At 31.6% G+C, this 25,983-nt stretch overlaps 1 protein-coding gene across 1 annotated transcript; it reads left to right on the top strand.

The window, feature by feature from the left end:
- Positions 1-25,351, top strand: VWA3A_4 (von Willebrand factor A domain-containing protein 3A). Its single transcript, XM_051210711.1, has 15 exons — positions 1-2,425; positions 2,471-2,625; positions 4,574-4,879; positions 6,901-7,197; positions 8,926-9,110; positions 9,166-9,262; positions 9,964-10,143; positions 11,583-11,908; positions 13,715-13,954; positions 15,492-15,662; positions 17,211-17,550; positions 19,053-19,280; positions 21,675-21,859; positions 23,478-23,966; positions 25,025-25,351. Exons 1-15 carry the CDS (start codon positions 2,386-2,388, stop codon positions 25,323-25,325), a joined length of 3,540 nt encoding a protein of 1,179 aa, XP_051070728.1. The 5' UTR covers positions 1-2,385; the 3' UTR covers positions 25,326-25,351.
- The last annotated feature ends 632 nt before the right edge of the window (positions 25,352-25,983 follow it).

Below are 25,983 nucleotides of genomic sequence, written 5' to 3' on the forward strand. Positions count from 1 at the left end.
AGGTTTCTCTTCCTACTTAACGGAACCCAGCTATAGAAGTTGGTTAGCTGGCCATTTCATGTTTGTTTTCTAAAGATGGATCTTTTTAAAGAACCATTACTCTTTCTCATCAGATGTACATCGAGAAAAGGAATTGATTGGTCTCTTTCCCTTTCTAATATATTTCGCTGAACTTCGTGTCTTAATTTTAAACTTTTAAAATTACAAAACAAACCCATAGACAAGTACTTACTAAGAATTGTATACGCGAAAAATGTTTCTGAAAAAGGTAATATGTTAAAAAATATATGAAGGTCGTGAGCATCCCACTGCATACTACACTACTGTTTCATTTTATAATGTCGGTTTAATTCAAGTCTGCTTTTTGCCATCTTTATAGTTAAAAAAGGCAGAAATTGTATGAAAATGTCAAGGTTAATTTTTTTGATTGGTCAGTTTTAAAGTATCTCGCGTCAAATATCACTAGTAGAATGCCATAAATAATCGGTTTTAGAGAAATTCCGGTAAAGCGAATGTATGAGCATTGCTTTATATACGTTTGTAGAATATTTTATTTGAGTTGCAATGGGATACTGTCCAATAAATCTTTGTAACATTTACTCGCAAATGGGTGTCTTTGTAATAAACGAGAACTCAAGTGGGAACAACCGATGCATTTTTTATACAAAATACAGAATCTTTCGGTAAAATATGATAACCATACATTAAATACTTCATTCACAAATTTAAATCACCTATCCATCATATCCTGTATGATTCTTCCGGTTCACAATTCCTTTCTATGTTCCCTTCCATTCTTTTCTACTGTATTTTCTTGGTCTTCCGCTGCCAGTTTTTTCATTTCCGATTGTTGTTACATACTAATTATATTGTTAAACATAAGTAGCATATACCATAGTCTATATCACAAACATACTGTATTACCTTGAAGAAGTAGTCATTAGCGATCACACCATTACTATCTACTCTTTTCGTTATGGATTTCATCCCGATTTTGAAATGATTTTCTTTACCCATGACTTCAGCTGGTGAACCATTAAACTTACGATGTTTTGGCAAGTAGCCACGACTAATGGATCTCAGTTATCTCATAGATGAGAACATTATCGTTGTGACTTTATGAGCCGCTTGTTATCACGCAATCTATTCGCCAATCGAAACACGACTTATTCGCTCTTAGACTGTACTAAACCAATGACGTTCGACTGGTCTGATCAGCCTAGCGCCCTATTGGTTCGTTGCTCGCCTAGCCCGTTCAGCTGAGTCCAGAATGCGAATAACAGCCCCCAATATGCGAATTATTTATTTCGGACATACTGGGTCTATATACCAAACAAACAGACCGCAACGCGACATAAAATAGGAAATAACATTTGTACATAATCAAGCCAAAAAAGTGGCTGTGAACGTGGGAGTCAGTAGTCAATAAACTGAACATAACTTAAGAACAGTAAACCTTACAATAATAGTATATATGTCAAGATAAAGCTTATAACAGGGGGAATATATATATATATATACATAACCTAGTTACTGAATATTTATACCGTAAGAATATATAAATAATATTAGTCCATTAATAGGTCTAAGACGTTACTCCTAATGTAATCTTCACTAGGATATAACAGTTGTCATCTATGAAAATGAACGGTCGTTTTGATGTCACAAAAAAGCGTAATTCAGAAATTGAATCACCGGGACTCAATTCATTGACCTAAAGATAACGCGTTCAACGCAATAAATGAAGGTTTTCAATTCAGTCTTTCACACAGTCGTGTTTGAATACTGATGAAAAGTTATACAAACAACTGTTTAGGAACCCTTGTCTCTCAACAGGTTCTTAGCTTGAACTAGTCTGTGATAAAAGTCATTCAAAAATATCTCCTCATTAACTGGATTTATTCATCATATGATTAAAAATTATACACATTCATTCATAAAAACAACAACGTTGATCATTATTATGAAACATGTTACTTCTTAGGTAGTGTTACGTAGTCACCAGTTTAATTTTAACAGCGTATCAATTGGGTGGTAAACGTCTATTAATAGGTGACTATGAATTATTAATAAATTTTTTAACTGCAGACAGAGGGACTAACCTTATTTTTGCGTGACCAAGCAAATCTAAAGAATCGTGCTGTACCAGGTACGTCTCCACGCAGAGAGAAACCAAAGTGGGATTCAAAATTCAACGCGAATTTATATGCTTTTGCTTCACCTGATGACCAATTTTTGCGAACAAAACTGCATCATTACTACGAATTAAATGAAGTTAAAAGTAAAAATATTCGCGCTGAAGAATCAGTTAAACAGTCCACAAATGAATGGTTAGAAAATTATGGTTTAAAAGCGAAACGATTAACACTCGATGATTTCATTGCTATGGGTAAAATTCCAGACGGTGTAATGGAAGAATTTTCAGGTATCTTTAGACAGATTATTTCTAAATTTATTTTCAAAATAACAGCAAATTCAGATTTAACTTTGAATCATATTGTGGATGGATTCAGAAAAAATCTCCCGTCACATCTCGAATATAACTCAAAACAAGTTAATCAATTTGAATGTGGACTTCACGAATCTATCTTCACATATACTAACAGAATAAGATGGTTGATGGAGGTAACTGCCGCTTTTAAAATCTCTTTTCTTTATTTCAGAAGACTTCGAACAATCCTACGACAGTTTATATTAGTCATTTACGCAATATCTTGAAACAAAACTGACTTGCCGAGGTTGTGACTTCAGATTAAATGTTGATTACTGCTATTGGTACGACCATTTACTGTGACAACGGAATAACTGCTACCTGCTACTTATTGGTTGACCAACACATTTAAAGTGATATGCAATTTATAATTACCGTTAGGGTTATCGTAGATGCTGTTTAATAAGTGGATGGTGAACAAACCAGTTTGTGTCTACAGTCTATTTTTCTTCCTTGAGTTAAGAATTTAGTCTCGTTCGTTCCGTTGAAACAAGTAACAGGTAGCAGTTATTCCGTTGTCACAGTAAACAGTCGTACCAATAGCAGTACTCAACATTTAATCTGAAGTCACAACCTTATCAAATTAGTCTCATTTCGAGTCATTACAATCCTACGATACAATGTACATTTATTTGTCAGTTTGAACAATTAACTCTAACTTTATTTCCAAATTCTTGTGTAATGCCAATAAATGTATGTCTCTTACTAGCCATATTTCACAAAAATAGCCATCTCTAGAGTTAAAGATGAAATTCACATTTGCTTTCTACCGAATGTGTGTATGAAAATGCATTAAGTAAAATTTCTCATATTTTAGGTCATTTGAAGATCTTTGCCTCCTTTATTAAATACGCTATATCTAAAGAAGAGGGATAATATGCGATTTTCCACTTTTTAGCCAATGAAGTGCACTTGTCCTTCAGATCATCAATTGACCTCCTCGTTAGGCTACATCTGACTGGCTTATCATATCATGTCACTGACGGAAAATTTGTTAGAAAGTTATCAAAACAAAATATCATATGTACATAAAGAGTATCATGTCACCTTTTTCTTTTGTGCTTTGAGAGACGACATTTGGAAGATGACAGCAGAATATTTCAAATGTTCTGTCAGCATCAGTTTTTAAACATCTCCTCAGCGCTTAAACTAGTCATAATGAGATTGGGTAAAATATCTCATCGAAACCATGATTTAGTCGATATGGTTTTGAAGCCGTTCTAATAGTAGCAATTTATGTTCATACCGTACATGCTTGATTCTTGTTCGCTTTGATACGCTATTTAGCTTCTGGCTATGAGAAACATAACAAAAGATAGATATCAGCATTATTATGTTAGGAACTTATTCCTGATTCAAAGGAGGTATGCTTTCTTTGGTGCAGTATCTACAATGCATTATTACTGATTGTTTGAAAAATATATGGTAAAGATATAAAATAGTTTTATCCAGATAGATTTATGCATTCATTTACCATCTCATTACACTAGTGAATCAAAAAATAACAAAATAAGCCTGTATACTTAAAATGTTGTGCTAATCGAAACTTGCCAAATGGTAGGTTTTCCCTATCGGCCAAGTAGTGACTTTCTATATAAATATATAAATATAAATATATATATAAATATAAATATAAATATATATATATAATATATATATATATATATATATATATATATATATATATAAGTACAAACACATATGACTCGGCTTGTGAAACAAACTTTCTTCTTTTCTGTTCTGCTTTGCAGTCAAGTAGCCAGGTTTTGTATCGGAAGTTGTGAATCAGTATCGATTCTCTGACATCGCATCATCACTTTAAATTTTTGCTTGCTCCTGCGTATTGTTTCTTGATTACATGGGACTGACTTTCAAGTCACATCCTGATCCAACCGAAAAGCATCTAAATTTTTTAAAGGAAAGTCTTTTTATGTACGTTCTACTCAGGTTCCAAACCTGCGTTACTCAGTATCACTGTCAAAAACATGAGTGTTGAACTTTTCGTGTTGCTCTTCGAGTCAATTTATGGAAAACCTATATGTCAGTTATCTGTTTATTAACTGTTTATTTTGTAATATGTAGGATACAAGGAAAATATTTGGTTTAATTCGTGGAGAAAATATTGGTCTTCTGTTGGATAGTTCAGATGCAAACCTGGGCTTCAATAGAGATAAGCAATTTAAAGAACATTTAATGGAATTAGTCAACGAACAAATAACTGCAGACAGGCTAAAAACATTATATGTAGCTAGTTATGGAACAAATATTAATTCATTATGGCCATATCCAATGTGTGCAAATTCACGTGCTATAAATGAATTAAAGTATTTTATTAGAGAACAATTAATACCAATGGGTGGATCGAATTTGTTGAGTGGAATAAAACATGTAAGATTTTCTTTTAAAAACACTGCAGTAGTTTAAAGGTATAATTGATTTATATCCAAGCTGTGCAAAAATGGAATCACTTTGTCCAATTTGTTGATTGGCTTTTTTAGTCATGCTAACTGATTTAAACTTTTCTAACATTTTAATTAATAACTTTCAACTATATAGTTATGCTTAGGGAAGATTGATACTTTCTCTTAATACCATAACTAAGCGACAGTTGCTGAGATCGTCTTAGAGTGATGTCAGAAACTTTATTTTCTTTTGAATTTTAAAATATAACTTATCTCACAAACCTATCTACATTTAATTTTCAGCCAGTCAATTAAAAAGGTTGTTGGTTTGGAATAAACGCATCTTTTAAATAAATAGTATATAAAGGACTATATGTGTCACGTTCACTAAACGTCTTACTTATTAAATAGCAACAGTATAATCACTATTAATATAATGATTTTAGTATACTAGTTTGTGAAATGGTCAAATCTTTTTGTTGATATTGGAACTGTTTTCAAATACTTATGAGAGAATTAGCTAATCTTATAAACGTCTATTTCCAAAGTACTTGTTTGACTTATTCTGCAGAATTTCATAACTTACGTCACAAATTGATAATATTTAGACAATCACTGACAACCAAACAGTACTGGACAACTGTTTCGTCTTAGTATGGGAGTTCTCAGCAGTGCTTATTCACGACCCTATCCGAGTCGAACACACGACCTTCAAGTTCCACTGTGGGAACTTAACATCTAGACTACTGAGTCTGAGTTTAATATCTCACACTCCTAGCTTTAATCAAGTGTCAATGTTTCACAACCATCTTCTAACCTTATTAGTAAGTAACTTAATGATGTGACCACAGGTGAATCTTGCCGGGAGCTGATTTCCGGAGTTCTAGTGTGAAGCGTTGATCAGTGGATTTAAACACCAATGACATTTAGTGATGGTTGTAAAACATCGTCAATTGATTACAGTCACGAGTGTAAACTAATAAATACAGACTCAATAGTCTAAATGTTAAGTTCTCACATGGAAACCTGAACGTATTGTGTTCGATCCCGGGTAAGGTCGTGGACACGCACGTCAAGGGAGTCCCATGCTAGGACGAAACAGCTATCCAGTGCATTTCGGTTGTCAGTGGTTGCCTAACCAGGGTCAGCTTATGATGTTAACGTATTTAACTCAACAGTCTCCATAATCCCTTTACATTTTTCCTGTAGGGCCAGAAGGTAATATGTTAATTTGTAAATAAAAAAAGACAAATCATCTGCATATTTATACATCTGAAGTATTTTGATCCCATACACTTTATACTTTAGTGACCAATGTAACATCAGTAGGTGCAACATTTTTATTTTCTGTACCGTGTAAGTGCATTTCTTAATTCTCTATTTAATTAACGGTTGTTACTAAATGTTATGTTTTGATTAAAGAAAACACTCTCCTTCATCAAACTCGGTGGCTAATTTCAAATTAGTGATACATACTTCATTAAACACTATATATTTGCCTATATTGAATACTAATATTGAAAATGATAATCATCAGTCACTCACAAAAATGAAACGATGCATATGTATTCCAGGATTATGACTGATTGACTGACTAAAACGATGAACATCAAATATGAAATCAATTCCAATTTGATAATCAATATATGTTCTGTATTTAATTCTGAGTTTTGAACGAAGTTCCCAGGAAACGAATATGTGTTAGGCTTTTGATCAAAATGAATATGTAGTACATGGGCATTTACATTTACATATATATGAGAAACTTTAGTGTAAAAATTGACATGATTATATAGGATTGCTCAATTTCAAATAAAATTTTCTTTATTAATAATAACACATGTTTTAGAATCGATTGTTCGATAAAGTTCCGTGTTCAAAAGACACAGTCAAAACGAGTACTATATACTGTAAGGTTGACTTTATATATTCTTTTAGTACAAGAACTCATGAAAAGCAAAATAGGCATGTTTTAACTCAGTATTATTTATTTATATGATTGTTTAGATGATTATGTTTGGTAGAAAACAATTAGATGTTATCATCATAATATGTGGAAGTTATCCAGATCAACCTGCTATATTTATTCAACAATATTTAGAGCAAATATTTGCTGGTTTCACATCACCTCGACTACATTTGGTTGCTTATGATTGTCGTAATCCTGAAGTAAATCAATTGTTAGCTCAACTGGCCACAATAAAAAATGATTTTATCTACCATTGCTATTTAACTGAGAATGAATCGGCTGTGTATACAAGTGATGAAATCGCTCGTCTACTGAAAGAGATAAATGATGCACAGGTTAGTGTTAAACATTAAATTATTGTTCCTTAATTTTTTTCATTTCATAAGCTACTGGATTATAATCATAACTTAGTTTTTTTAAAGACTGGAATTCTTTTGTTTCTGGGTATAAATGAACATCATCTAATCAGGAATATTATAATGCAACACAGGTTTCGATTAATTAAGCAAGTTGTACGCTCATCATTCAAATGCCTTTTATGGTGACTACTTTTTTCTAGAACCTGTGCTGAGATTGGAGCAACAGAATGCTTGCTATCTTTTAACTTAACGCTTTGCAATGAATGATATGTTGTAGATTAGCGTGTATCTATTCATTATGACGCCTTTCAGTGTTATATAGGTCGTTAGTTCTAAAAACTATCAGATATAAGCCAAAATCAAGTCAGTGAATATTTTTATGTTCTTAATTCAACAAACTAACGAAAAGAGGCACATATGCTACAACAACACAGATACTTATCAGAACTAATATTAGTTACACTATTTGTATGCAAATAAATCACCAAGTAATCAACGTCCTGGTTAATAGTTATCATGTATTTAAGCAAATACACTTAATCAAACGGTATCATTATTGGCCAGTGGTTTGAACTCGAAGTGAACTCTCAATAATCCATGCTGTTTGATATACAGTTATCAAAGAAAACCATTATACAAAATCTTCATTCATTTGGTCATTAACTCTAATATTCAGAATTTTTTCTTGATAATTATCGGCATAGATACTATATTTTATTCTTCCCTTTTGAAAAGCTTCAGCACTTCTGTTACGTACGAATTCTATTTTGTGGTCGTTTGCATCTATATAACTTCAGCTTGACGAACCTGCAGCCCACTGAAACTTGCCATATTCACAAAAATAAATTTAAAGCAACCATACAAAGTTATCAAGCATTACTTAAATATTGTCAGTCTACTTCAGTAAAGTAATACACGTGCAATAAAATTTCACATGTTACTTATCAATAGCAAGAAAAGGTAGCAGTCTGAGACTATTATTTAAAAACTTAATATTGTAAGACGGGTTAAATTTTAATTCTCAATGTAGTGTAACAATACTAATATCCAGAATTCTACGGTACTACAGAAAATAAGGAGTACATTTCAAGTTTAATTTCCGACCATGATCGAATTTCATTTGGTAGATGATTATACAGAGTGGTAGTTGAATTAACAGGTGTAGAATTCAATATTTCACACCTAAATTTATCACGCATTATTGCATTGTCCCGTGGTCATTCTTGATTGCAAGCTTGTATAATAACATAGAGCCGCTCACAAACTGTACTAGTTGTATTTTCAAGTTTCATTTTAACCAGTATCTATCTAGTTCATGTTGTGGTGTGTGCCTCTTATATAGACATAAGTATTATATGACGTTAGTCATGAACAGAATGTCTGGCAGCAGAGAGACAAGAGAATCGAACAATAAAGAATGGAAACAGAATGCAATTTGTATGAAAATGCAAGAACAATGAAGTCTGAGTCATTTTGAGACAATTGATGGACATTTTGAGAATTAAGCATTTACTATATAATTGTTAGATTTTATTAACAAGTCCTGTAATGTTGTGTTAAATACATTCGACTGTCCCCTCTGGTGTTCTTGTTCACTGCAATGTCACCACAAAGAACCAGTTTCAGTTGTATTGAGGATAGAGCGGTAATCTTATTGTTGTTTTTATAATAAAATCATACTTTTCTTACTTTATTTCTTCCTAGAAAGTTCTTGAAGTTGTTGGTCATCTAAGACAAGAAATGGAGAGCTCATCTACGATTGCTCAGCAAGCTATAGATGAAGTGAATATGGTATCCAATGCAATATGTAATTCACCAGTATACTACCTACCTCAACCGACTGATACAAGTTTACTGCATGGAAAACTTCAGTTGGATCATTTGCATAGGTATGTATTCATTAAATATCAAAAATTCGTAAACAGATCCTTTACTTTATTCCAGACAATGTTGTAGACAATGGAAACCTTTCCAACCAACTTCTTCTCAAGTTTGGTTACATAAACATGGGCTGAAAGCTCGTAAACTAAATTTATTTCAGGTAAGCTGTTTTTCAGTTTGTAGATATTTAGTTTACTAGATCTGTACGGGGATGATGTGACTAGTTACTTACGTAAACGTACGTTAAATTCACACCGTGCGGCAATTTCTTAGCACGACCTACTGTAATGTGGTAACTAGGCTTCCTACCTCGAGACAAAATCTTACCACATAAACATTTTATAAAGCCACAAAAGGGGTAGAATTGTTCAAGAAGAAACCGAATGCAGCGTGTGTCACTTAAATCATATAGATTAATTAATCAGCGTTAGTCATTCCTGACCTTGATGATATTCGTTAGGCAGTCCAGCGTCTAGTGATCAGTCCTCTAACATAGAAATGGTTAGTTCGATGAATAGTTTGCTTTGGGCTCTGTTATATTTTACTTTATCCACAAATCTATCATATTACGAATCTTATAATACATAGTACTTTTATTTCACGGCTTGATGTTAATAAAGCAGATAAGTCTTTACTACCTATCTTGACTACAATGAGCATCAAATTAAATCGCTTATTAAGGATTATTCAGGTTCTTTCAATTGCGGTCACCTCCGAAAATAGTCATAGTAAAAAGATGAATTTTAATCTCAGTAAATTTGATGAGTGTATCCTATGAATATCTGACATTTTCAAGTCATTATTCAAACATTTTCAATATGATCTTAAAATGTATCTTATTTGTTACATTTTAATCATTAGATATTGGCACCAAATGCATATTCACAAGTTGTTGGTTATGTCCCATCAATTCAACGCTCTGTTAGTGCTCAAATACATGAAAAGTGCATGGTTCAAGTTAGGTGGCTTGATGGATCAATTAAAAATGTCCATGTTGATCCTAATGAATTATATAAATACCAAACACAGATAACAAATTTGGTAAGTAATGAAAACTGCTCCATTTTGTGTGCAGGGATAACACAAATAAACCTACAATCTGATTTGTTACTTTAATCTAAGCCAACTCTTGATTATATATCATATCATTATAAATTTCTCACCATACTTGGGTTTTTTTCAATGTAAACAAAAAGTTGATGCGACATTCAGGAACATTCAATTGGAATAAAATGTATCACAGAAAAGCAACTATAGTTTCGAAATTGATTTACAAATAGGTACTGCAATTTGAATTTTTCGTCAGATATCAGAGAGGAGTTAACAGTAACATGCAAGACATCTTTAAATCATTAATTCGGAGTTCAATATGTCATATTTCTAACTCCACTTACCTCGTTATGCAACGCGATTTCCAACCTGAATTATTGTTGAGTTACTGTCCTACTCCTAACATGACTGATTCTACTACTAATCATTTCCTAACGAATTATCAAGAAATTCATATTGAAGCTGTTCGCTTGTCAGCCGACGTAATTATTAACAGGATGGTAATTTGGTCACATCATGCATATATAAAGTAGTTAAGGATAGTGTTCATAGAATGGCCTTAATTTATTTAGATAATAAAGAAAATAAAATGACTTAAGCTACTTTTAATAAAGAAATTTATTAAAAATCACGAAAAGTAGTTGATTGGTTACGATTATTTAGACATACCGCCTAAAAATAACGTTCAGACTGTCACACTATATGACCTGCTTTTAAATTTCTGAGATTGGGATCTCTTGATGAATGAAAATACAAATTCCTAGTGAATATCAGGAAACACAAGATCTGTATTATGGTTACTTATTGACTAACCATCAAAAATGAATAATGATTGGTTTCGATATTCTGTGACTCACGAATTTAATGTACAATATTTTATCATTTTATCGCAAGTCTACTATACTATGTTAAACACTAATCAATTAAATTAGACTCATGACAAATTCTATTTGGATTTTTGTTTTTGAGCATTACTTTCCTAATATATTGTATCCAATGAACACTTTTGATATATTAAAACAATTTAAAACAATTAATCCCTTTTATAAATTTCGATAATCCATTGAGAAGATGAAGGTTATATAATTGCGCAATACATTTCGAACAATTTGATCACACATATACTTGTCAAGAACATTTTAATATGAAAAACAAAAGGTCAAGTAGACAAATCAAAAGGTAAGCGGAAACAAAAAACAATAAAGTACATACAAACAATGTGAAAACCATGCTGGATAACAAATAATCATAAATCACTACGATTAAACATTTACTGTGAAATATTCACATTTTACACCGATCATTAGAAAAATTCAAAGCCGAATGATTGATATTATATTAATTCCTATTTAGGTAGATTCATTAAATATACATAAACCTCATTTATATTATCTCCTTTATTCGTTTTGTTTTTATTGATTTTAACTAAGGTTGGATTATTAGAAAAACGAATTCATTGGTTAACTCAAAAAAGTCGTGGATACTTTGGCACCCTTATAGAACCGAACGTAATAATTTTAATTGATTTATCAGGGTATAATACTATCTATATGGTTCATATACACTACTGTCTACGTCATTTACTCGAAGAACAAATTTCAACAAAATCCAAATTTAATTTAATGATATTTGGTTCGGATTCTAAGGCTTATCAATCGAATTTAATTGATGTGAATGCTAATAATTTACAAGCTTCATGGGATTGGTTTAAAACGCACAATTGCAGTGGCAGTCGTAATTTATTAAGTGCTTTGAGGTTGGTTTGTATATACAATTCGGATATAATTAATGCATAATTAAACAAAAAACGTTTTTATTTTCTAGTGAAAATTATACTCGTTGAAGATGAATTTCGTCACTAATTGATGTCAGCTGAATAACCGTTGGAAACCGGAGAACACTAGACAGTCGTACAGCCTGGTATATAGCTACGCATCCGGGGTTCACTTAAACACACTGGGAATATGAATTGGTATCTTTGGTTTTCATAACTTGCACGTTAGTAAGTCGGAATTCAATACTTCACACTATCTTTGCTCAATATTATCGATGCTGAACAAGCACGTCACCCTTTCCTGACTGGTTCAAGAGAACTATCTTGTAGAATTCATCATTGTTTTTAACGATATTTTATTAATAATGATCGATCCTATCTGATCTACTACAGTCAGAATCAAGGAACAAAAGTTTATAATCATTATCGTCTGCTGAGGAATTTCTGCATGTGTTCATGCCTATGTTGATTAGTAGCTGTTATCTAATTAGATTAATCTTCACTGAGAGTTGTTTATTGTTTATTAGTACGGATTGTGATCACCCCAAAAAATGTTTCTTACCATTTTAAACATGTTCTGTTGATGGACACAATCTGGCGATATTTTATCCATCACTCGAACTTGATGAAAATGAGTTTATATCTACCAACACGAATAAAGTAAAATAAAGGGTAAAAAGAGAATTCATAAGCTCAATAACTGGCACAATCTGACTACATTATTGAATTAAATGCTCAATTTAGAACTTGATAAGTAGTATATCCATTTTATCTACAGTCATCTATTTTTAGAGATGCGGTTACATTGTTTATCATTCTTTGCCAGAACAAGTGATTTCTAGACACCCATTTAACCAATGATGCACAAAAATTTAAATAGTAATGAATCATATAAAACATACATTTATTATTTTTTTTTAACGAATGACAAATATTCGTGAAAGTATGAAACAAAACGTTCAGGTGATTCCTTTGCGTGCTCTATCACAACAGAGTAATGTTTCATAAGAATATTCGTCAAGATTAAAAAAAATAGGTTTATTAAAATTAGGTGCCGAGAATATTAATTCGTAAAAATTATATTTGAAGTAACCTCAGAGATTGATATTGAAATAATTACAACGTTTAGTCCAGCAAACGTGTCTGAACGAAATTTCAATCACTGAAATTACTTCAAATATAAATTTCACTAAGTAATGCTTTTATGAGTATACCAAATAGCCGCTCTCCAATGAGGCGGAACCTGTTTTCATTAAGAAACTGAAATAAATTCATCCATAAATACAGGATCGAAGCTCAAAATCCAGTTCAGTAAATTTCTACTAACTGAACCCGGACGTTTGATATGAAACAAAGTCGAACGCACTATCAAAGAACTTAGTTAATATGGTATTATTATTTTTCGAAAAACTTCAGTCAACACTAAAACATCACTTCAGTTAACATCTGTAGATCATTTGGTATGTGTAGCCCGGTTGCTTGGTAGAGTCAACATCCAGGAATACCATGATAGCTAGCATGGAGGAAAATTGGAAAGTAAGCCAGAGATATTTATTATTTTATTTAACTGTATCAAGGACGTAGTTTGATCGAAATAACATAGCAACATATTCTCTGTTTTTGTGATAGAAATAATACTTAGTCTGTTTTACTAATAATGTAGATAACTAGTTTTAGCCGTATCATTATATCATCGTTTTGTCGAATTCCATCATCATTTATGTCTAGAGTAGCTAATAAAATAACCCTTTTATTTGTTATTTTTTATTGTTATTGTTGTATTCGTAGATTGGTGTTTGAAAGTCAGTCAGAAAAAGATTTGTTTGAATCACATTTAGGAATTTATATATTTACATCAGGTATACCTGATCAGGATAGTGAAGTGATTTCATCTTATTTGGAAGCTAAACGTTGTACGTTTTTAAATACCCATGTACATGTGGCATTATACCATGTGGACAATACCATTACAGATAAACACTTTCCATGTCGTTATGCAAACATTACAGAAACTGCAAATTCTTTACGGTAAATCGGAGATTACTGCCGTTTAATATGTTGTTAACTTGTTATTCTATGTAACTTTAACTGCCATGTAGGAAGGTCAATAGAGGGATAATTGAAACTTTCTTCATTTTTAAGTAAAACGCCTGAAGGTTATTTTAATCTCAAACTAAAATTATCCGGATAATCATTAATAATAAAACGGTTATACCATTTTGGTTTATGATTTCTTAGGAGTGAACACCATTGAGCACAGAGGGCAGTCAATGCAAAATCATCAGTTTTCTTGATTAGCTAGATACCTTTAAACCACTGACTCAGAAATCCATAATGCATAATCTTTATCTTATTACATCAGTGACTGCCTCACTAACAAGTTAAATAATCCAACAAGTTAATTATTTTCACTAGAACTTCAGAAAGTCTATTCCGAAGCTAAGGATTTAATCAACAAATCTTTTCACGGTAAGAAAACTTTCTGCATATGCACTCAAAACTGGAACAGAATTCTACTTCGTATATCAAAAAGTCAACAAAAATCTGCATGAGAGCTTTTACTCTATGATGTTTCATCATTCCTTCAAATTCACTGGTTGTATAAAATTAAATGCCCATTTTTGGATAATTTTAACTTTTTAGAGAGCAAAATGTGTATGAGAAGTGAAAACTAGGGATGATTTCCATACTAGGTTGATAGATTAAATTATTGACTGAGATAAGATCCAAACCCAGTTAACAAACAAGTCTTGAATGTTAGACCAGGCTGATAAACCGAGGGTCGCTGATTCAACAACTATAACTAACAAGTTTTCTTTACTCCACTCATCAGCCTTTGAAAATTTCAACTTATTAATTAAGGTTATTTTGGATTGATATCCAGCTAGTTAATTACCGTCTCTCTAATTTTCCTATCCTCTTACTAGAACGAAAAGCCCTGGCTAGGCATTTAGTGCTAAAACTCCAGACATTGCTCATGAAGATCCTGAGACAATCTCGATAACCAAGCTGAACTTAAAACACTATTGTCGATCAATAAAGCTCAGGGTCCTCAATATATACGCTGGTGATTCCAGCAGCCCATTCAGTATTTTTCGTGGCAGGTTAGAAACTCAATACTTTCCTATATGAAAGACTATTATTCCAGTGCATGGGAAAATTTATTTCTTCAAGTGTAATTTTTGAACTGATTATCAACAAAGATGTTCGAAAGAGTAAAACGAGTATACATACTGTTTTAATTGAAACTGTTCAAATAGTCGTTGAAATTAAACAACATGGAGTGTAGGAAAAGCTTAATTAGAGTGTCTGCTATCATTAAAACAATAAGCTGAGATAATTAACTTACACCAGGTTAACTATACTAGGTTATAACATACAATTTCAAACTAACTTTGAATATTGATGATAGGATGTATTAATTTAGCATCTCATACCTTCATTTTTTGAACATTAGATTTTAATAGCGCACAATATTTTATTTATAAAGAATCCATCTTGATTATATGGATTATTTTAGTTTTCTGTATTATTACTTCATATTTTATCATACAACTTCCTTTAGTGAAATAGCCCATTCAACCCCAAATGGACGTTTTCATTGGTTTCGTGAGAATGGTATCATAGAAAGCGATGATGTTCGCGTTCTGTTGGATGAAATAGACGAAGCGGTCAGCTATTCAAAACAAGCTCAGTTACTTGTAGCATCAATCACAGATAAACGAGTCGGATCAGAGTAAGTTGAGTCTGAATAAATCAAAAGATACATTTTAAAAATAAGTGGTCAATGATATGAATTATTAAAAAGAGAATGAGTAACAGCTTCTCATGAAAAATAAGAGTAAAAAAACTACTAATCGAAGAGAACATCGTAAAAACCAAGGAATAGAATGAGGGAACAAAATAATTTTGAAATAGAACATTGGAACACAATATACTTCTCGTGATATTATTAGGGGCTAACAAAGAAAGTTGACATACATCCAGACTGGGAATAAATAGTTAGTAATTTTTGACATGAACTTCATTAGGTGGTTTTGTTTCTTAGCACAACGATAATTATGACATTATCTTTCTATTAAATAAATAATCTTTTAGTTGAGAGATTTACGGGGAGTGATTTTACTCGGGACTGATTTCATTATGGAATAACATTAGCTAAGTAACCAGTGACAAATTGGGAGCACTGGACACCCGTTAAATTACACTATAAAACTCCTCTAAAATGGGTACCCATGGCCCATTAAACCTAAACTCTTCAGATCCATGGTGATACAGTATAAAAAATTGAGCAATAGAATATATATTAAATCACTCTAAATTGTTCAATGAATTGCATTTTAGATAATCATGGTCAGTTTGTACCTTAAAGCCTGTAAATGTTATTTTACAAGTGTTTGGATCATTTGTTAATTGAATTTGGGTTTATAACAGAATAAATGAACTAAATATAAATGGGGTAAAGAAAAGGTCAAAATAATTGGACTTTGTGCTTGATAATAGATGGTTCAAAATGATCTTTAGAAGATCTAGATCTAGATTTCGTGATAGTGTACATCTGTTCGTGAAAATTCCCTACAATCCAGAAGAGACTGATTCACTCAAACCCACGTCTTCCAGTACCATGGAGAAATCAGCTAGCCATACAAGTAGCTACTAGCCAGCTATGAGATTGAGATATTTAATTTAATCTCTTATTTTTCGAAAATTAATGTTCTCTTGCCTAGTTCTTATTCCTAGTATGTAATCTAAGCTCTGGGCTTCCTGTCAATCGTTTCGAAACACCTATCATCAAGGGAAGTTCATATCGTGGTCTAGTTACATAAACTGGTTGCAATATTGAAAATTGACTGGAGTAATTCTGTTATCAGTAAAGGTTAGACAATATGATATCAATTAATACCCAGTGATAACTGTAAATCTTGTGCTCTGAAATAAGATATTCCCGTTCCATATTTTTAATCCATCCTAAAAATACAGTTACACTAACAAATTCTTGTTGAATCAAAATTACTTATAAATAATAAATTGGATTCTACAATGGTTACTTCTAATTTTCCATAAACATTGTTTACTTGGCCCGCTATAATATCTGTAACAATTCCCACAGCCTCAAGCTACCACAAATACAGCTGATAAACCATAAAACCAACATTCTATTTCTGAAGCATTCAAAAACACATTTACTTTAAACCAACGATTCAACTTCCGTTTACTTTTATGTTAATGTAATTTTTAATGATCGGATGCTTTTTTTTTCTTTAAAAAATATCGAAATATTTAGAGTTAATTGGAATAAGTCTGATAAAAGCATAGTTTCAAAGAGTAGCAGTACGGCTAATCAATTAATGGGTGGGTGGGATCCTTCAAATCAAATTGAACCGCGTTTAAACTTATTAACATTGGCTAGGAAAGAAGCTATTGACGCAAAAATGAAAAGTATTACCACTGATAATGATTCACATCCAAAAGCTTTGACATGGTATCAAGAGATCAATAACACTGACAGGATACGATCTAATCCAATGAAAAGTAAAGTTTCTGGAAGAAAAAAATCTAATACCTTAGTAAAACCAATTCAAATTAAACGATTCAACTGTCAAATACCTACAGATGAAGAAAGAGTATGTACTTTTGAACAGTTGCTATATATGAGTATATATGACTATATATGAGTTAGAATCCTTTTACTATAACAGTTTGGTAGTAGTTACTTTTTTACTCGATAGTTAGTAAAATTCCTTCATATATAAATGGTTTGTAGCAAATTCTACTTGCCAATGCTGTCCTAGTTATTTTTAGTCTACTTCCTAGAAATACGCTACTTACAAATTTATTTCCTTTCATTGTCACAGATTTGATGACGGTTTTGTCCATATATCAGTAGGGAAATAAGTCTATTGTTCAGCTTCAAGTGATTCTACAGCATACTGCCTCAAAGTCAGTATTTATTAGGCTACTTCTAAGAACTAGCTGATACAATACTGAGAGTTATCTAGTTGATGATAAAATTCGAACTTCTGAACTATTTTATCATTATGTTCGAATACAGTCACTGAAACAATACCACCCCATTAAATAACTGAGAATAAACATCATGCAATCCATATTAAAACGTTAGTATTGATTTCCAAGACATGAAACACAATCCCAAATATTTCGAACTGCAAAAATATTGATTATGGTTTTATACACCATAATTTGCAGCTTGGTTAACTAAACATTTAATTGTCATGCATTAATTCTAATTTCAGATTACAATCCAGCTATGTTTACTTGAGTAGATGCTTAACCCCAACTATCCTGATTTCATAGTTGAGTTTTATTAGGTCACATATGAGCAACCAACACCATTAACTTCGGTTCGTATGCCTAGTTCACATTTCTGACCACTATGCCTTGAATATTCATCAAAACTGAGGACACAAACCTGTACTTACACACTGTGTTCCATTGGATTTAAGTCAGGATTCATGGCTTATTAACCTAGATATTATTGAAATTGCTTTTTTTATATTTATCATGGGCTGCTCTTTCCGTAGATTTGTGAGTCATTGGAGTTTACACTTCTATATTTTTGTGCAAAGTTTTAAGCGAAAGCAGGTACCAATTGATTAATAAACATAATTCCTTGACGAAATATCCTCTGAACAAGTAATGGCGATCTCAACTCAATAGTCTAGTAAATTCCTCTTTACAGTTTGAAATGATGGGTGCCGCTTTCTAATTCGTCTCTATCCCTATATATATAAAGTCAGCTTTTATTATAGCTGTTTTTATTCGTTCTCTCCAAAGTCATTTTATTCTAGGACATACTTCATTGAAATATTACAATCTATATAATATCCTTTTTTTAACAGATTCCTTTAAATTACTGAAACCATATAAAAAAGAAAAAAATATTACTGACTAGCTATCTAGCTAATTTGCCTAAGGTCCTCATTAATATTGAATTATCACAAGATTCATACTCCTTTCAATGTTACACACGAAAATGGATTTGTTCATATTCTGATTTTCTTATGGTTATTTTTCATCAAAACCAGTATGTACTAATTGTACTAGTTGAATAAGATAAGTTCACAAGTCAGTCTATATTTTTATTTGTTTCGTTAATTTTGGAAAGCTTACGAGTCGTGAATGGTTACGTAAATACAGTATTCGTAGTTTGGGACTTAATTTGACGCGTCTCACATCCGGAATGGATTGTAAACATGAAATGTCTTTTGTTAATTCCACTCGAACAATGGTTCATGCACGCTATTGTAGCGGATTGTTTCCTCTTGTAAATGTGGCTGGAACTCTTAGACATCTTCAGTATACCTTGGACGAACTAGAAGCTTTTGAACAAGAGGTCAGTTTAATATATATATATATATATATATATATATATATATATATGCAAAGAATTATTTCTTTTAAGCTGTAAGATGTTTAATCAGGTGGTTTACAAAGATTTTAACTCGGCGGCCGGAAAATCACATTCTCCCGGCGACTTCTGAAGATCGTGGGTGGGATTTCGTGTTGTATTATGGGTGAGCACTGTTGATGAATCCTAAACTTGGACACAAGAACTATCTTGTACTCCCTAGTTTTCCATAGTTTTCTAGATAAAATCAGTGTAATAACAACAACAAAATGATTCATATAGCCATTTTACTCAAAAAACTAGTTTAATAGTTTTGTAGAATATTATTAAAACGACATGAAGTGGAATTTTTCCAAAACATTTACAGTTATCATCACGAGAAAAATCATTGTAAAACTTGCAGAGTAGCATTAAGAGACTTGAAAATCTTCATTAATTTTCATCCCCATACTAAATAGGTTTAAAATAACATATCAACGAAAATATAATAATATTTATATAATGAAATAACTCGGTTCATCAGTTGATTATATTTCCTGATGATCAACAGTGAGTGACAAAAGGTACATTCCGTTCTATTTAGGACTGTTCTAGTCATAAGTTTTGCTGTTTTAATTGTGACTAGGATTCAGGATTCACTGTTATAAATGTCACAATGTTATCCATTATTCCCTGATCCCAAACTTTCTTATATCTGACTACTGGAAAACATAATTTTGAAACTTAAACAATAAATTTAAATGGAGTCACTTAGAAATAAAGTTAGCTATTTTAAAACTAACTGGAAATTTTGCTTTTATAACACTTTAAGTGAACCGCGTATGTTTTCAAGTAATCAGTTTAATTCGTGTGTTTCTTTGGGACTATATCTGTGAGATTTATGTATAATTACCATACCACTTATCGGTAACTAGGACTTGCTTTCTTCTCCGTACTTTATTGGTTAAACTAACCGCTTTATTAGTTGATATATATTCTACCTATTCGACCATATTGAACTGTCGTGTTTTGCCGCTATGGGTTGTCATATGAATTTTGTTGTTGAGGTCATAACCTTGGATGTGGGTCTCACATAAACTAATCATCGGGTGTGAGGAAGTTACTTGCCCATCGAAGACAACAGATGATAGCTCAGTATAATAAATTTATTGAAGTTAGACTAATACATCATTGGACACAGGCTCCACGGTCCAAAGGTTAAGCCTTCACTTGCGAGACCGAAGGTTCCCGATAGTCGATTTGTGGGAGCACATTGCCAAGAATAAAGCGGCTGTCCAAAACTCCCAAGTTTTCACTAATTATCGAAAACGGATTGGTTTTTGATATCAGCAAAGTCATTCATTGTTGTAGAACCCCTTATTATTTACATATTTTCATTCACAGCTATTCCAAGAGGCCAACACAGTCTTTTGATTCTCGTTTGGTAAGTCTAGAAAAATGTATACTGAGATTTACTGCAGTTTAGGCAATTACAAGAAACAAGTTTCCAAGACCGGAAGAATCAACATATTACTGAATTATAAAAGAAACAGAAGACTAAAGTAGATTATATATATTCTGTAAATAGATTTATGTCAACAAATAGATAAATTCATTTCAGATTTAATAACTAGGTGGCGTATTCTGTAATCATTTAGATGAATAATTTAGATTTACCTCAATCATTAATACAAAGTTTATTTCTAAAATATTTTAAATTATTTTTATTGACGATTGCCAGAATACATTTATTATCCCATCTCCAGATACACTTATCAAAACAACCTAATTTAGACAATAAAGATAACCACTAAAACCCTAAACAATATTAAGAACATGAAATTCATTAAAATTATTGATCCGCATAAATGTACAATTACAATTATTTGGTCATTTACAATGGAATTTAGAGATGACAGTCTTTTCTCCTTTGTCTTCACTAGTTGAATGTAATTAGATCCCAGAGATTTATGATAAAATAACTAAATCCGACAAAATAAACATAGGATTACAAACGAACTGTGTGTCTACCTATCCAAGTTATGGTTGGTTGTTATAGGTTCAAATATATTGTTTACTGAATGACAGTCCAGTGCACAAAGCGGCTTAAAATAAAATCCAGAAGAGATAACATTAAATAACATAGTAAATTCAAGAGAATGGTGAGTTACAAAAGTTACCGTGCTGCTTTCTTATTATGAAAGTTGTTAAAACACATCTAACTGTACTAGTACTCTTTAAAAAAAATGAAATGATGATACATTCATGAAGTTTGCAAATTAATTAAAATACATTATGTGCTCTGCTTTCAAGTTCACAAAAAATTGTTTATGCACCCTTACTGTTCATAGATTTCCTTTTTTATGGCTATTCTCAAAACAAATACAAAACGTTATCTAGGTTGTTAAAGCATTAAAACGTTATGTCAAACGTTATGAATGGTTAACTACAGGATCGAGGAAGTATTTTGGTCTTATATGTGAAGAATGTATAGTCATTTTGATTGATACATCTGGCTCAATGGATGCTCATTTGAATGAAATAAAAACGTATCTGAAGCTTTTAATATGGGAACAATTACACAAGTAAGTTTCATTAATATCTTTTTCTGACGTCATAACTACAATTTCTAAGTATTAATTGGATTTATCACAGTGTCTGTCAACCATTAGGATCCGAGTGAGTGGATTATATAATATCAAATAAGCTGCAAGACTAGCAAGTTTTTAGTTATATCCCATCTCAGGTCGATGTGCATACCAATAGATATTAGAGCTTAAAAACCTAAAATATTTTTTAAACTTTCAGTAACTCTACAACTAGTATCGGATCGAATTAGTAGTTAGGTTTAGTCTCATGAATTTTTGAAAGTGTTAAGCTGATTCATTTGACCACAGGATTATTAATTAAAATTGTAACTTTCTCTGTGTAATTATTTATACTTTCGGAATCACTAAGAGATAGAAATTAGAAAACCATTGAAAATCAAGCAGCACTAGATAGCTTTTTAGTCTTTGTATGGGACTCCTCAGGAGTGGTCATCCATGACATTGCCTTCGTGGATCAAAGCGAGAACCTTTGGTCTCTCACACGAGAAGGGGAGTCACTGAAGGCAATGGGTAATGGTCGTACAATATCGTGGGATAATTAAAGTCAGACTTTTATATTACTTCATCATGGCGTAGTGGTCTTGAGTGTAAGCGTTCGTGTGAAAGAACGAAGGTCCTCAAATCTATCTACAGTATCACGGTCGTAGAGGTAGACTGCTGCTTATCGAATCTAGATCGGTTCGTGATCTCAATAGCATTCACTATTTTCCACAATCCGATTCTAATAATTACTCATTTTTTATTGCATTCCACGAAATTTTAAAGACATTTCATATTGAGTCGTTTATGTGAGAAACATGCCCTCTTATATTGGTATATGTAATACTAGTATTTGAACTTTTTATAAGCTTAGAAAATAGAGTAATAGTTATTGGTTTAGAGGTAGATTGGAATGAGCAAATGAGCGACCAAACAAAGAAATGGGATCAGTCTATGAAGTCCTTAGTCGTGGATTTAAAACGTCTAGAAAAGTAAACAGCTTCAGAGTAAGGTTCAACGTGATAACCCAGATCAACCGTTAGAGATGATAGATGATATTCCTCAGAATAGACTGAGATGATGTAGATGAACTGATCCTGTTTATTTTTATTTTTACATCTTAAGTATTAATACCATCTAATGCCCTTTAATGACGTGTGGTTTGACTGCCACTTGGATGAATGAATGAGAACCTATTTTTATTTTTTGACCGTATCATTTTTACTACTACTAATAATAATACTATTATTTCATCGCCTTGCTCATCCATCTTGCTAATTTCATATCTGTGTCCTAATGTCCCATGTTGAATTGGTCCGATACACAATTCTACGAGTTTTGACACTGTTCATAAATAACTAACTGACTGAAATAACTTTCCCTGAAAATTTTGTGTATTAGTTTGCAGTTCATATTTCCTTAGAAGTCTATGACATTGTAGCTGATCATTAAATACATAAAATTCCCTTTAGAATAACACTTTAAGTAAACATAACCTATAGAACTAAGATTTTTCAAATATGAATTAGTGTAGATTATCATTTTGCTGGTTGAATTGTATTAACTTAAAGGCAGGAAAATATAATTTATCACATTTAAATTCACTTGTTTATAGGAACAAGGTGTTTTTCAATATGGTTAGTTTTAGTAGTACATTACTTGAGTGGCAGGCTTCCGGTGTAGTAATGGCAGATGAAATATATTGTCATGATGCTATTGCATGGATTGATCAACTGAAGGCTACGGGTGGTACGTGTACCGGTGAAGCAATTCTGTGTGGTTTAAATCATTTACAAATTATGAATTCATCAAATATCAAAGAAATGCATGATGTAAACTTCAATGAAATGAGTAAAGGGATATATTTAATTACAGACGGTAAACCGGATGTTAGCTGTTCTTCATTGATTAAAAATATTAATGAAGTTTGGAACCTCACTCCTGACAGTAATGTTGACTCACAGAATACAAAAATAGCCAGAACCTCTAAAACGTTAAATAACACAACAAGTAAAAAGGATAAAATCAAACATACAAAAGCTTCTAAATTGGTACAATTACACAAATGTCCACCAATACACACAATCTCTTATACAAATGATCAGTAAGTTTATATTATGTGTACACATTCTTCCTCAGTAGATTCTATATTTTGTTTAAGGAAATATGGGAATGATCATTTATTGAGTTCCTAGCTTCTGTCGATATGTGCATGAAGTTACCGAAGAGTATTGGTTACAAAGTTCCTTGACTATAGTCAACTAAGTGTAACCAAGGCCTGTCACATCTATTTTCAATAAGTAATACACTTAGTTAACTTTGCATGCCTAACGAAACGAAAAAGAGTTGAGATTAAGACGGATTTAGTAAAAAAATACAGGAAATTAAGGAAAATTACTCATTACTTAGATAATTTAAATGAATAGTCACTTTGGTGTTGCTGTATATGTATATATATATATATATTGCACTTATTCAGCAGCAAAGATTTGGTATAACAATACAATGATCAAACTAAAGAAATATATGTAGGTATGAAAGTGTGATTGCGACACAAACAACTAGTTAGTAGAAGATAAATTTTAAGCATAGGGTTGTGAAGAATGTTGATTTTCAATGAAATCATGAACCAATCAATGTTAGACAACTTTTGAAAACCTGAAAGGATTAGAGTCTCATACTAAAACGAAGCGACTTTCCAATGCTTTAAAGTTTTCAATGGTGGTCTAGTACTGATCGGCTCACGATTTCGAGGAAAGCAAATCGTAGTACCATTTCGTTAGTTCAAATAACTAATTGACCTAATATATCCAAAACCCATAAAAAATCTTCACTAAGGAAACTACTCAAGATAGGAATGAATTATCTTACTATAAATCCCCTATGTCGTGTAAAGTATCTTGACATATCCTGTAGTAAAGAAGTCCCATTAACAATGTTTGGAACAAACATTAGTAATGCGATTGTTCTAGATTTAGCAATCGAATGATATGAAGCCTCAAACCGAAAGTTGATTGCCGTGTATACGCGGTTATTCTTAATTATCAATTAGGATAAGCTGATTTAGAAAAAAAGAGAAAAAGAAACATTTTAAGCGGTATTTTGTTTAAATCAGTTCGTTTATCATCCTTCATTTTTATTTGTTCAATTACTTTCTTTTAGAACTGCTTTATTATTTCTGAAAAAGTTATCAAATTTAACTAATGGACGTTTTCATACATTTCTGGATATGACATCAACAATTAATGTGTTTTTAGATTATTTATTACAATCTTTATCTAAAATGAACACAAATGAAAATGATAATAGATCCACATATCAAAAAGATATTTTATCATTTCCTAATATTCAATCAGATGATATTAGATTAATACAGAAAGAAATTCGAACAACTTATAGAACATTGATTTGTCTAAAATATTTTCAAGATGTATATAAAGAAACAAAATTGCTTCGAAAGTAATAATCAATAAAATTGTGCTATTTTAATTCGTTTTAATACAATTTGTCTTAAATTCAATTCTCTAATTGATAAAGTCATTTAGGAGAGTAAAATCCGGTTTAATTGTTGCACTTGCTAAAAATAGTAACTAACGATAAAATAAATATAAGAGGAAGGGAAAGTGAGTTGATTATTTTCAAAAATCACTGGAGTTAGAAACACGCTGTAGTATCTTAACATTTTGATACCAAATTAGTTAATCAAAAGTGATCTTATACTGTTTATATCATATTTAACAGGTCAATATTTTTATCAAACTAACTTCTGTATTGAAAATCTATCAGTGCACAAATTCTAGATAAATGTTCTTTATTACTTGATTTTGAAGATTAAAGATTCTTTTATTTCTACACTAACGAATATTTTCTAATTCTCCGGTATTGAGATTACTAAAGATTACCATTATACTCCCTTATTGAGTCATACATTTTTAAATAACATGGATACATTCTCCCATTAAAAGTAGAGTAGACTGAATCAACTAGAGATCTGGCTAATTACCATTATATATATATATATATATATATATATATATATATATATATATATATATATATATATATATATATATATATAGAACAATTAGAAAAACAACATGAGATGAAGAAGTTTGGGTCCC

Source organism: Schistosoma haematobium, chromosome ZW (assembly GCF_000699445.3).
Source record: "Schistosoma haematobium chromosome ZW, whole genome shotgun sequence".
Classification (NCBI taxonomy): Eukaryota; Metazoa; Platyhelminthes; class Trematoda; order Strigeidida; family Schistosomatidae; genus Schistosoma; species Schistosoma haematobium.